General features: G+C 43.3%; 1 protein-coding gene across 1 annotated transcript; it reads right to left on the bottom strand.

The window, feature by feature from the left end:
• Nucleotides 1-2866: 2866 nt before the first annotated feature.
• On the bottom strand, nt 2867-4312 carry LOC128882831 (uncharacterized). The gene is made up of 4 exons (XM_054134600.1): nt 4180-4312; nt 3783-4031; nt 3478-3692; nt 2867-3289 (listed from the first exon to the last, which is right to left on the bottom strand). Exons 1-4 carry the CDS (start codon nt 4310-4312, stop codon nt 2867-2869), a joined length of 1020 nt encoding a protein of 339 aa, XP_053990575.1.
• Between the last annotated feature and the right edge of the window lie 10773 nt (nt 4313-15085).

Here is a 15085-nt window from a genome sequence, read left to right as displayed (position 1 = left end):
GAGTTGAGATCTTCAAAATTTTAGATGCATCACGTTATCCATTTCTCCGAAATTTTGGTCTTCGAATTTTGTCTATGCTTGAGTCCACATATTTATGCGAAAGCTTATTTTCTAAAATGAAAAATATAAAAACAGGAAACGTTCGTCTTTGAGCGATGCATTATTATCCTCGTTGATACGAACTTACTGTAACACCTTAACTGTATTCGCTAACGGGAAAGAGCAATTCGGGATTGCAATGATTGTTTTCAAGGTTTAGCATATAAATATGTATTGTTACAAAATAACGAGTTTATATTACAATATCGGTTTTGGAAAATCAAGTATACAATTACGTAGGTACGTTACCGCTTGTCGGTCTTACAGTTTGGTTGTACCAGCTATCTGTTGTGGTCCCAGGGCTGTGCTGTTGCAAGGATCTGTTTATCGGGAACTATCACTCGCGACACGGGTCTCTACTAATTAACAACGGACTTTTCTCGGCAACGACGCGGCGCGCGTACGATTACTCTATCCGTGACTATAATAATTTAGTATTTGACGACCAAAGCGCGACGCTGAGTGCGTGTTCGATTGACGATAAAGGTTCGATGTGATCTTAACCGATTATATGTCGGACTTTCGTAGGTAACGACAACGCGTGAAGTTAAACTGTCCGCGACTACAAGATTTCGGTAATCACCACGATGAGGACGTACTGACAGCGGAATAAAATAAAGAGCGCCGTGGGGCGTGTCCACGGGTTTATATATTAGCTGATCCTCGCATGACACGAGCCGCGTTCGAGAACCTTGGCTTCGGCATCCGTTGAAATCGGGAGGGGTCCCAAGTTCAGCGGATGTGCTGGCGTTGAGCGCTGACTCGGTTCCCGATTCGGTTCCCGAATCGTTTGTCAAGCGCCTTCCGAAAAGTATCTGATCTTAACTATTCGCAATGCGAGGTCGATGAAAAGGGACACCGGCAGGGCCGGATGTAACACCAAGTCACATATTTTATTATCGGTCTTATTAACGTTTAGTGGAATATGTTTATGTTTATGTTTATTATTTATAGTGCGTGGGGTAGCTCCCACATTGCACTGTTTCTGCATACATTTCTTACAGAGTCTTAGACTATACTTTAACAAGTTAACTTCAACTTAAATTTTAGTCTTACTTAGCAATAATAACGATAATAAGTCTTTTCGTTTCTTTTTGGTTTATACTCACTATCACTCTTTCATTTTTTTTTTGTTCGAGGCACTTTTTGATCACATGTTTATTGCATTATGGGCACATTCTTTTTCTTGGAAAGTGTTCACACTTTTATCCTTTGCTACTTATCCTACTTCGCTTTATACTTTTGCTTCTACTCCCAGGGTAGTGACTCCTTATCCCATTTCATCAGCGGCTAGCCCCATTAGAGAGGGCTGTTAATCTAGACCAAACCCATCTCCTTTCATAATTTCTTGTCTATTGTATTGAGAAATTTTGTGATGGTTTTAAAGACTTTAATCTTATTCATCTTAATAAGCTCCAAAGCGGACTCCCCAACCAGCTCAATTTCTTCCCTTAGTTTATTCCTAATTAAATTCTTTTCCAGATTATACAAGCTACAGTCGAACAAAACGTGGTCTATTGACTCCTCTCCCAATCCACAATCACAGGAGGAATCGCTAATTATATTTTTCCTTGCCAGGGACTCTTTTAAATTGTAATGGTTCGCTCTGATACGCGAAATAATGCGAATTGTTTCTCTATCCAAATTGTGTTTGTGCTTTTCAAACCAGGGTTTATACATTGACCTATTTAGATCTGGACCAATTACTTCGAAAAACTGTCTGCCTTTTTCTGAGCCGATCTCAGACATCCTTGCTTTGAAATCGTTCCAGAATGTTTGCTTCATTATAGTTGCTATTTCCCTGGCAGGGATTCTGAAATTGCAGTTCACCTCATAATCCGTCGCTGCCTTCGCTTCTGCGTCCGCATTTCATTTCCCGGGATACCTTTATAGCCCGGTATCCATCCTAATATTATTTTGCCCTTATTAATTCTTTTGAGAATCTTCCACGTGTCCAGTATCCACGGGTTATCCCTGTATTCTTGGTATTCCCATGACATGCTCTCTAGGGCTTTAATGGCTGCAATAGAATCAGTGAGCACCAGGCAGTTCGCAATGTCTGTCATGTTTAAATATTTTTTAAGCGCAATATTGATGCCGATTAACTCTGTAGTAAATATTGTACATGAATTCGAGATAGCATAACTTTCCTTGGTCCATATGTCCTCTCTATAAGATATGATGCCTATTCCATTTGCCTGTTTATCCGGGATCTTACTACCATCTGTATAGAAGACGATGGTATCGCTGTAGTACATGTGCTTATCGAGAAAAATGTCTGTAGTTCTGCTTGGTGGAATATTAAAGTTTTCCAGTAGTCTACCTGTTGTTATGTCGTATTTTATCCTGTTAGAGGTGTTACTTAGCGTGTTAATTCCAAAAAACAATACCCAAGTATCTATTCTTTCTTTTATATGGTTTCTGACGAGTATATTGTCCGCAACCGTTGCCATTCTATAGTATTCCTGCTCCGAGATGTTCGCGGACACATTCACCTTATTTTTTCTAGAACCCGTGTGGATTGCTGGGGACCTGCGTCGTATCTCCTCCACTGTTCTTAGGGTAGGATTATTTTTCTTACCTTTCTCTATACTGAGTAACCAGTATTTGGTTGCAAGATATTGTGCCCTATTTAACATTCCAGTCCACCCAATTTCAGTATACATTACGTTCAGTGGGGTAGACATCCTGTAACCTATAGCTGCTCTGATTGCTTGTGTTTCCAGTTTCCTAAGTTCCGTTTATTTCTTGATTTGTCCTGATCCATTCAATAGACTGGTGCCGCATATTCCATCACGGATGATAACAATGCTCTAGTCAACATGAGTGCGTAGCTCTGTTTAATGCCTTTATTTCCATGGCACAGATATTTTATTATGCATATACGTTTCTTTATTTTGCCTATAATTGTATCCATATGTTTCTCAAAATTGAGTTTGTTGTCTATTTGAAGACCTAAAAATTTTTCTGAGTTGTCCACTTTAAGTTCCTTAGTTTGGTTATTAATTTTTACTTTAACTTCGCTGATTTTGTTGTTGGTTCCGTAAAATACTACCTTGGTTTTTTCCTCCGAGATGAACAATTTTCTTTCTGCCAGAAAATCGCCGAGCCGCGATATTCCTTTTTGTATATTAGAGGTGGTCGTAGCTATTTTGTTTAATGTAGTTATTATTGCAATATCATCGGCATACTGCAGAAAACTCAGATTTTTAATACGGATGCTAGCGTTAATACACCAGTGAGATATAAATTGAACAGTAGGGGGCTGATTATTGACCCCTGAGGCACTCCGATCCTCCATGGTATGCACCAGTCTACTCCTTCCATATCTGTTATCTGTACTGTTCTATCTGACAGTCATTCTCTTATCCAAGTTACCATTTTCTTGGGACATCCTCGAGATTCTAGAATACGTAGCAATATTCCAAAATCTACGTTGTCATAGGCGCCCTTAATATCTATGAATGCCGTGGCGGTCGTTTTTCCTTCCCTACTATTTTGTTTGATTTCCATAACTGTACGATTTAAGTTATCTAAGGTGGATCTTCTGCGTCTGAAACCCGCTTGAGTTTCGTCCAAATTGTTCGTAGCTTCTGCCCAAAAATTCAGTCTATAATTGATTATTTTTTCCACAATTTTTCCCGGACAAGATGTTAAGGTAATTGGCCTTACGGCTGCCTTACCAGGCTTTTCCAGGAAATATATTCTTCCTTTCTTCCAATCTTGCGGGATAGAACCATATCTCCAACTTTCCTTTACAATTTCACAAAATATTTCTGTCATGAAAGGTGGAAGTTCTGCTATAATCTTAAAATCCACCCTGTCCTCCCCTGGTGCCGATTTTTTACCCCGTTGACTATTTATAGCCATCATTATCTCTATGTTACTCGGTTCCGTATCCCATTGATTGTTTTCCTGTGGGTTTTGAACCTCTAAATCAGGCGAAATTGATTGACGAAAATCTAGTTGATTGTGATTTTTCTCTCTTAGCTTTATAATTTCTTCCTCTTCGAGTTCTTTTTTAACACGCCCGTTCAGCATGCTTTTTTCGGTCGTAAAATAATTTTTTACCGCCCTTACTTTTCTCCATATTTTGCTGATATCTTTCCTTAGATACCTCTGAGGTGAGTTTTATCCAGGCTTCTTCTTTTTTTGGGGCTTTTAGGGCATTCCATTTATGTCTAAGATGTTCCATCACTACAAAGTCCTCCATATTCCCAGATCTCCATAGCTGTTTTGATGCCTTTTTCCAATCTTCCTAAACCACTTTACAGTCTTCGTTCCACCACGTATTTTTATGTTTGGCATAGTTACGGCTTGAATCTTTTGTGTAGCGCCTATTTTGATTTGTATTCTTATGACTTGATAAGTTTCTATTTGGTGTAATGTTTGTTTTTTTAGCTTTCTCTGTATTTACTTCTGTGATGGTGTTAATTATTGCCTTTTTCCAAATGTCATACCTGGCATTGATGTTTTCTGCTTTCTTAACCTCCTGTAAAATTTTGTTTCTATTCTCTTCTAGACCTGACTTAAAATTGTTCCAGTCGATGCTGTTGGGATCCTTGTATAATCAGTTACTTTTCTTATGCCTATTCATCTCTTGGTTGATACCCAGGTCCTCTTCCGTATGTACCTGTATATTTATGACCTGGTGATCTGATCCTAGACTAATATTTGATTCTGAGTATTGTAGTTGTCCTATCTCGAGGTTGTGGGATATAATTAGGTCGATGTTTGAGGGGTTTTTCCCTCTTCCCCGTCTTGTAATGGTATCTGTGTTATGAATTACCAAATTCAATTCCTCACAGGCCTTATCGAGCCCGCTACCTGAACCGTTCTGTATAACACAGTTCCATTTTACATGCTTAGCATTAAAGTTCCCGATCACTATAGTATTGTCTCTGTTTAGTATTTTCCTAAACAGGTTTTTCCAGTCGACTGCATGAAATGTCATACTCGGATTTCTGTATAAAAAACTAACAGTAAAGATATATTCGTTGGACGTGTTATAAATTTCAAAGCAGGTGAATTCGTATCTCTTTGCCACATATTCCTCTTTGGTAAATTTTATATTTAAATCTTCTCTGTAAATAACCAGCAAGCCTGTTCCCTGATAACCTGAACCTCTTTTGGTTCCCTGTTGTATGACCACGTTATGTTTGGCTGAATATCCTTTGATATTTTTTATAGGAGATTTATCCAACCAGGTCTCGCATATGCACATTACCTCGTAATCATCAATTATATTAAGCAGATCGTTACTTTTGTTTCTTAAACTTTGTGCATTCCAAAAACCTATTCTTATATTATCTTGCATAGTAAAGAATTTAAAACCCCGTGAAATCCGGTTCCTTTTGGTTGTATTTTAGAAATCATCGAACTGCTTAGGACTTGCTCAGAGTCTCTGCTTTGTAGGGTCTTTATAAGTACCCCAATTGTTAATTTATTTTTGTTTATTGGACTACTGTACCAATTTCCCAATGACTTTTCCCCGTAATTATTATGGGTGGATCTCTTTTTACTTTGCGATCTGTCGCCACTATTAGGGTTATGTATGCTTTTAAAACTGTAACTTTTGTATATATTTTTATATGTATCAGTAGAGTTGTATAAGACTCCACCTTTACGTATTTTTTTTAATTTTAATACGATAATTAATAAGAATAAAATAACTTTTAGTTCTACTTAATTTGGTGTATATAGCATTCTTTGTAAACATCGTCATTCCTATACCTGTCAGTTGTCCCCGCTCCACTGCACTCAGGCTTGGGGCTGTGTCAACCTCAAGGCACTCTTTCTTATATGTCATTTTTTAAGACTGGGATTTGGGTGGAGTCACTAACCGTTTAGAAAAACCACCCAATTTCTCCCATTCTGGTTCCTTGACCTCCTGGACAGGCAAGCTTTTCTGTACTTCATCAGCTGACTCTGATTCTTGTGCTGGACTAAATTCTTCTATTGTTCCTCCTTCGTCCGATATGATTACTTCAGCGACTTGTCTGTCTTCTTGTTTGGATACTTCCTTTATGTCTGCACTATCTTTTACTTGGATAGGGTTGTGCTTTTCCTTGGTCAGTACCAGGGCTTGTGTTTTAATTTTAACATCACCTTCCTTTTCCGCTTCTTGACTTAATTATAGCTTCCTGTTCCCCTGGAATTATAATGTCCAGTTGCTGGGTTTTGTGTTGTATTTTTTTATTTTCTCCAGTTAGTGTCGACAGCTGTATCTCCCTTGGCCTTTCATATGTTTTACCGAATTTTTGATATGCCTTTGAATTGCTTAGTTTGTAGCCAGTTTCCATTTCTTCATCTCTCTGGGTTCTAGAAAGCATTTGCCTGCCTTCTAATGGGTATTGGCTTTGATGTTGAGTTCTGTTAGAAAGATTAGGGTGATTAATCCGTCTGTTGTTGTTTATCCTTGAAATTATCATATCCTCGATTCTTGTCCTTTTTATCCACTCCAATAGAAGCTCTACATCGTCTTCTTCAAAGTTTTTTGTTGGGTATCTGTTTTTTTCTCCGAAGGGCCGTTGTTTGTGTGGCTCATGCACCTGTGCTTTTTCATCCTGACTGATACCGGTCCCTCGTTCTTCAGGTGGCTCATCCTCTGTTTGTAATGCTACGAATCTATTATTAGTTTTTAATCTCCTAGGCTGTTCCTCCTGTCGTTTTTGCCTTCTGTTTTCCTAAAAATTGTTCGTCAATATACAGGGTCTATCTTCCCACTTTTCTATCAGCTGTCGTATAGTTCGACCTCGAAGCGAGGGGAATTCTTTCTCGTTTGCCCATAAAGGAGTCTCTGCTTCACTACCATATCCCCGTTTGTCCGCTATGGCTAGTTCCATTTTTGCTCTGTTCTGAGCTTCCAGAAATCCTATATTCTTATATGCCATTAGCTTATTAATGACATGTTCTACTTCCCAGCATTCACAAGCTCTGCTAAGGGCACTATGCTTTCCCCCGCAATTAACACAAGTAGGTTTGATCTTGCACTCTCCATGATATTTGTGTCCACATATATAACACTTTTTCTCTTCTTCTCGACACTGATTTTTAAAGTGTTCAAACTTCAAACATTGGAAACACTGTTTTATGCTCCTCACATACGGTGTCACCGTCACGCTTACTGCTCCGTCATATAATACTATCCTAGTTGGGAGACTTTCTCCTGTAAACTTTACTAAAATAAGGCTTGAATCTACATATATGGGCCCATTATCGCTCCTTGTTCTTTTCTTTAACCGTTCTGCAGATATGAGTCCTTGTCCTTTCTCAGCTTCTTGCAATAGTTCCATAGGTGAGAATTCCCATTCTTTGACGATTCCCCATCGTTCCTCTGCGCGTTTTGGAATGCGATAGATAATTTCCTTGTTCGGGTTCTGGCACAATTTTTCAAAAACTTCCCTCCCTCTAGTTGGGTTCTTGACACGTATTTCCGCATAACGTTTGTTTAGCATTCTAATACTTTCAATCTTAGATGAAACTTGTATAGAATGTCTAAATATTCGAATATAGTTCGAAGTTAGCTTCTTTATATTTCGATGCATGCTTAAAATCTACGTACGCTTCAAAGAATCCTAAATAATGACCGAGGCCATTGTTTACTTGTTCCTCAGTCCACATAGGTCTCCCGAATTCTGTAATTGTTTTCGTGACTTTCGTGCTTGGGAGCTCCTTTACTTTATCTTTACCTGTTATTTTTTCCTCATTTTCCTCTACCTTATTAGATTTTCTTTCCTCGAATATTTTTTGTCCGTATTTTGCAGTTTTACCTGTTTCTGTTTTCTTACTCCTATTTTCTTTCGCAGCGCTTGTCCAAAATTGTTTGGGGCGGTTTTCCATTTCTTCTTCTGAGCTATGTTCTGGCTATATCAGTTTCCTTTTCCTTAGGGCTGATTCTCTTGATTCCGTGTCCATATCTTCCACTGATGTATGCACTAACCGTGAAGTCTGTCTGGTGGCGGTTTCACCCACTGGCTTTGCACCCGCCATCTTCCCTTTCTCTTTTGCTTTATACTCCCTGACGGAAGCTCCGCTTCCCCAGGGAGAGTTTTTCTTTCAACAATTCCTGTTCCTCAGCAGCGTCCTTGTGCTCTTTACTTCGTCTTCTTCTCTTACCTTTATTTTTCGCTTTCACGCTACTTTTACTCGATATAAATCTGTGTTACCACGAAATTAACCGGCGATACACACCACGCTCCCGCGTCTCCTCGCGCCACTATCTAAAGAGCTTTAGTGGAATAGGTCTATAACGGAAACCACTTTGAAGAAACCGCTTCAACAATAATACCTCTTGGGTGATGTGGAAAGCTATTGACAAAGCTGCAATTATTATATCATATATTATTGTTATTATATGTGTATGTTCAACACATGTTTATAGACCTATACATAATAAGACTTCAGGAATCGGCCCGAAATGAGCAAGTAATTCCGAGCACTGCTCTAAACAAAGTACTGATACACATAAAAATAGCACAATTTCACATTTAAAAATGGCTATTTTAGTATTAAGTTAATATCCTTCATTTTTCATGAAACATAAAAATTACGAAATTTCAATCTTAAAATTTAAATAAGTGTAATCACCATTCAAAATCATTATGAATAATTATGTACATAGGTTTTTGGAATCAACTATTGGTAGAGTATTTGGTAGAGACATAACTTGCAGGGAACCGGTGCATCGTTGTGATGATTATCAACCGGGTGTCTTAATGGAATTCGGCAGAACAGGTGTAAAGGTAAGCACATATTCGATTAATGATTATTAATTTTTATTCAATAAATAATATCAATCAATTTTGGTTATTATATGTAATAAGATATACACTACCGGACAAGCAAACCGGAACGATTTTTCAAATGCTCATAACTATGAGAGTTTTCAACCGATTTCGGTGAAACTTCGTGAGGAACAGTCTTCAAGTGTCTTCTGGATGTGTGCAAAGTTGCATTGGCGAGAGTTGATGTGAAAGGGTTAATTCACTCCCCTAAACGGGAGGGTGTAAAAAAACGCCTATTTGAAACAGGCCAGGGATGACGAAAGGGGTTGAAAAATTCAAAAAAACCTTTGGGGTGACTCTCCTTGAAGTCCTCTACAAAATTCACCCCTTGAAATCCCCCTCGGACAAACCCACCCCCCACAACCTTCCACCCCCTCTAAAATCCACAATTTTTGGACGACGGTCTCGATTTTGGGCTCAATGCATTCTCTGGACTCCCCTGATCCAGAAAATGCTATCACTCATACCGTGCACCCTATAAAGACCCTTTGGGGGGGTTGGAATAGCTCGCAAATTTTCAACACCCTACGTAAGGAAGCACTTCCACACATCGGAGGGCGATGAAATTCACCATGTTTGTTCTCGATACGTTAAGGATGAATGCCGAAAAGGTTCCGTTTCGAAAACTGCCCCTGGAGCTGATGGGTGGGGGGGGGGGCGAGGGAGGATGGTCCACCCCCAACGTAAGGGTTGGAACGTTGTTTCGTTGGGTGAATTACATGTCCAACAGTCCAGGACATCGGGGTGACACAGTTTTGATGTCTTTTTCCCGCGTGAATGGCAATAAAATTCGAAAATGTCGTTTTTTTGGGAAAACCCATCCCCAAAGTCAGGCCCATCTGCAGGGTGAACGAGTCACCACACGTCAACGCCGTTCACGGTATCGGATGCGCGAATGCTTTATTAACAGGTCCCCAAAAATTCAGAATTTTTCAATCACGCTTTCGTTGTCAAATCGGAACAGATTTGAAAGACTAGTAAGTGGGACGGAGTCGGCATGCCTACCCAGGCAATCTGCCATTCTCCCGCTTTCCCTGCTTAGGCGTTTCTCACTCGATCGTACCTCTCAAAAGTTCACTCCTCGCATTCGCTCTCAATACAAAATTACTGGTTACAAAAGTCGCGTTGATTCGTACGGTTGCCGAAACGCTAATTACCCGAATGCGGGGGGGGGGGGGGGTCTCGGTACGCATAATAAGGAGTGTTCGAGTGCGAGCAACGCATGGGAGGGGATGTCGGTACGCTGGGAATCCCACTTATTAGGAATCGCCGGAACAGGGAGGAAGAGCGCTGGGCCAAAGGCAGCAGGCCCAGCTGCTGCGAGGGTGACGCCGGCCGTCGCCCAGTTGGAGAAGAAGTCGGTCCCGGTGTGGTTCCAGTGGTTGCCGATGCTACGGCGGCCATGGAGACAACTCCTTAAATTATATGATGGGTCCTTCGGGGCCGCTTATACAGATAAATCTGAACCACTCGGCCAGGGCACAGGATCTCCTGATGCAAACCCTGGTCGAGTGGGGTGCCGGGCTGGCAGTGGTCGCGGAGCTGTACAGAGGCCCCGATCATCCATATGTGGAGTGTAAGGCCGGGAACCCCGCCGCTAGCGCTGTTAGAACGCGGTAGGGGTTTCCTGGCCGTAGATTGGGGAGGTATCGCGGTGGTGGGGATACATGCGCCGCCAAGCTGATCCCTTGTGATCTTCGAAGGGTATCTGGACGAGGTTGGGAGATGTATCTCCCGCTGCCTTCCTCGCCCGATACTCGTTCTGGGGGATTTTAACTCCAAGGCTCAAGCCTGGGGATCCCCTGGGACCGACGCAAGGGGCCATGAAGTTAGTATTCTTTCTTTTCGAAAGAATCATAGCTGCCCGCCTCCTCGAGCATCTGTCGCGGGGTGGTCCCGACCTTAGCGGCAGCCAGTATGGCTTCCGGAGGGGGCGCTCAACGATTGACGTGTTGGAGCGCTTGCGCCTCCACCGGGGTGGGGCTGTCGCTCGGGGCGGGGTGTTGATCGACGTGTCATTGGACATATCCAATGCTTTCAACGTCCTGCCCTGGAAGGAGATAGTGGGGGGGCTGGAATATTTCCAGGTGCCCTCCTATCTCCAGGAGGTGATTCGGGACTATCTCCGCGACAGGGAGGTAGTATTTACCGGCCGGTACCAAGTAGTACACACGAGGGAGACACACCGAGGGGTTCCGCAGGGGTCGGTATTGGGCCCGCTCCTGTGGAACCTGTCATATGATGCGAAGACCGAGGCAATCTGGCTTTACGGATTGTCTCGGGCGCGGCGGCCGCTCATCGGTCTGGACCTCCGGATTCGCGTTGTGGATACCTCCGTCGATATCAGGCCCACCAAGAAATACCTGGGCCTGATCATCGACGGCCGCTGGCGCTTCAAAGAGCACTTTGACCTCTTGTTCCACCGAATGGAGGGGACAGCGGCTACTTTAGCGCGGCTGCTGCCGAATATCGGGGGGCCGGAGTCGGCGGACGAGGTGGGAGCGCCACTTTTCCCTTCTTCGGGGCCTCCTTTGCCCCAGCACCGGGCGGTTTTCCTCTGTTAGAGGAGGGCGCAGCGGCCTTTTTAATGGTAGCGGCCTATTTGGCCCTGCGCCCTACCACTTTTGACCACTCCTATTGCGCAGTCGGAGCAACCGCGGTCGGGGTGCCATTGCGCCCGCCAGCCGGTTTCGCGGCCTCGGCCACAGCCGCCGGTTTATGCGGCATCCTAGTGCCACTCTCTTCGACGGCCCAGATCCGCTCGGCTGCTGACGAGGCCGCGATTGAGCCGAGGCCTCCGCCAGCCTCTTCTTCTTTGAGGGCCTCTTCTCAAGGGTGGCCTCGGATGCGCCTCCCCCCAGTTCTCCATCTCCCACTGGCAGCAGCTCCTACCTGAAGAACGCCAATTTAGCGTCAACATGGCGGCGATCTGCTGCAGCAGTTCGTCCCCAGATGATGGGTTTTGGGGACACGCCGGCGCATTGTTTGTAGCCGCCTTTGTCGCCTGGTGCCGCCCCGGCACTGGCGACGCATACACCATCGGAGCCACCGCCGGTGGCGCCGGGGCCTCGACTGCTACCGCAACAACCGCCCGAAGCACGGCCGGCATCGGCGCAGTAGCCCCCCCGCGCACCTCTACAGCCCGCCGAAGCCGCTCGACCTCAGCCCGCAATTCAGCGAGGTGGCCGCGGAGAGACGAGACCACTCCCCCCCACCTCGTCGCCCGATAGTGGACTGGGGGCACGGCGTTTACCGCTGCGGAGCCGCAAGCCGTCCTCCTCCGGCACCACCTCTGGTGCGGTGGATGGCGAAGGCGATGGGGAAGATCGCCTCTCCCCATTGTCCGACACCTGCACCGGAGACCGATCACGGTCACTGCCGCCTTTTGCGATTGTGCTGTGCACCACCGCGGATCGCCTCAGCACAACAACAGGCGTTGTGTTGCTGAGACGAGACACTTCTTCAGGTCCTCCCTCTCCACATCTTCCTTCCTCATTTTGATTGATTTTTAGAGAATCCATAGTAATGTTGAAATTTCCTCGGCTTCGCCCTTCATAGGACCTCCACCGCAGTGGGGGATCTATCCGCCGGAAAGAAAGCCCTAACGTTAAGCGACACCGAAACCGTAAAGCGGCTTGTCAGGCGGTCACACCCTATCAATGCCGATTGACTCTATAGAAATGTTATGGGATAGGCCCGCGCCATAGATGATGCTAAAGGTTTTACGTCACCCCTATCGAGTGGGGGACGCCCAATCCGAATGGATGCCAGACCCAAACCTCGGGCTAGACGGTGTTACGGTTTACCCCCCGCAGCTCAGGGTATGAGGCAATACTGACCAGGTAAGCCTCCATTCCTGCCCCTGGTAATCCCACTTCAACCCCGAGATTGGCTCTAGTCAGCGGCTAAGTGAGCGATTCTCCCACGTTTAACATGCGCTTTTACAGGACCTTTGCCGACGTACCGAGGTACGCCAGGCTTACGTTTACCCTTATTACTAACGCATAGGTCAGGTACTAGCATCACTCTCCGCCCTGGTCGGGGGGCTACTACTCCCCCCTTGGCTAGTCTCTCGGGAATATCTATGAGACACCGACCGCAGCCCATTCACACACACATTCATACCAGTGTTTTGTACGCGGGGGCTTTTGCCCCGACTTCCCAACGAAGCGGAAGCGACCTCTCAGTCGCCACCCGCCCCGCCAGAAAGCTTCCCCTAACCGCAACCCGGGGACGCGTAGGAGGTCACCTCCCCTCCCGACTGGATAACCAGCCAGGTCCGTGGGCGGCTTTACCCCTAGGTTAGCCTGAGCGTCTCGGAAAATCACTTCCGCGGACCCTCACTCCGAGGTATTTAAATCTCTCACACGGGGTCAGTGCCGGCTGGGCGGGGGGGCGCCTTATGCGTCCCCCCTATCCGTGTCTTGCCGACCCCAGGTTCGCCAATGCGTCCCTGTGCACAAAAAGGGATCGCCAACCAGTTATACCCCTTACGAAAATTAGTTACCTTTCCTCCTCGCTCCTGTCTCACTGTTACATTTGTTAGATTGTTATTATATAATTAAACGAAACTTATTTATAACGCCACAAAGAAAATCCAACTAAACTTTCTCGTACGCAGTTCACAAGCACTGATCAAATAAAGTTAACGTACAGATAAACGAAATAAAGGAATGTATTTCACACATAACACAAAAACCGACGTGATTGGACTAAAATAACAAAAGAAAAATAACAAATTCACTACCGGTGTAGAAATAAGGGCTCCACCACGCTAACGGATGATTCTGTATCCAATAGTATCACTTATATTTAATTAGCTTATGCCACAAAATGTCTGTCAAGCATATTTCAGATTAGTCTCATATTGATTGGTATTAGAGGAGTCGCTGAAAATAATCTGCATACTAAGGGGGCCGCAGGTTTAAAAAGTTTGGGAACCTCTGGCACATTCCATCCAAAGTGATTAATTATTCAATGAAAATTAATCTTTTTCTTGAATAGGGTATTTTTAATATCATTATATCATATTGTAATCATTGGATATCTACTGAAATCTAAAACGTGACTGTTTTTACCGGAAATGTTAAGGATCGTATGCACCAACGATCGTATTTCACTTAGATTTCAAGATACGTATGAATGTTTGTAACAAAATTACAGTGTACCACCAACTAAATCAAGAGTTATTAACACGTTCAGAGTCCACAGCAAAAACGTATTCCACGCTCGTGCTCTAACAAGGAGAGTGCAAGACTTTCAACTCACCAATTTCATTGAGACTTTGTACACTTATAGATTTCGCTCCCCTGATTACGAATATATACCATTATAGGGGCAGACACTCAATAGTTTTTAAGATATTTGTAATTAAAGTTTTATTATTACCTTGATGTACGGGTTTAGTTGCAGCAATCGTTAACTGTAATGGTGGCGCATTGGTAGAGTACCAGACTCATACGCCGCTGACAGGGGGTTCGAATCCTTCCTGGTAAAAATTTTTTTTTTGTTTTAATTAATGTTTCTTTCGTTGGGCTCATACTATGTATCCCCACAGAATCTTCGTGCGTTATTTCTTTGCTTCTTTGAACTTCTCGTCTTACGTTTATGGTGACTGTTTATATTATTGTTAGAGCCGATCAGGCGGCTTGCACGCATCGAAATGAATTCTTTTCGATTACTTTATAATATATTATCTATTTTTTCATTTAATTTTGTTTTTCTGGCGCGTTAGGAGAAGGATTATTATTTTTATTCTATTGTTTAGCATTTTGAATGTTCGTGTATGAAAATGAATTAATTAGAACAAAAAAAAACTTTTACCAGGAAGGATACGAAACCCGGTCAGCGGCGTACGAGTCTGGTACTCTACCGGTTTTTTTTTGTCTTCTTTTTTGCACCATACGTTTATTAAAGCCTCGTAATTATATACAAACTTTTATAATTATGGTGAACAGATATCCTTAAAACGTATTATAAAAAAAAGGAACAATGTGTCTTATGAGTTATAATACAGACTAAAGACCCTATTCGGCTACGCGTAAACTACTCTTTGGGTTTCGCAATTGTTGCACTTAATAAAAGGGTGTTTAATTCATATAAAGTAACAATAGAACTTACACTATTAATTTTAAATAATACAGAAAAGGGCTAACAAAAAACTACATTAGTGTGGAAAGGAGATAGAAGAAGACATAACG

Source organism: Hylaeus volcanicus, unplaced genomic scaffold (assembly GCF_026283585.1).
Source record: "Hylaeus volcanicus isolate JK05 unplaced genomic scaffold, UHH_iyHylVolc1.0_haploid 12192, whole genome shotgun sequence".
Taxonomy (NCBI): Eukaryota; Metazoa; Arthropoda; class Insecta; order Hymenoptera; family Colletidae; genus Hylaeus; species Hylaeus volcanicus.
The sequence above is the reverse complement of the archived record's forward strand: the minus strand, read 5'-3'. Positions and strand labels throughout refer to the sequence as shown.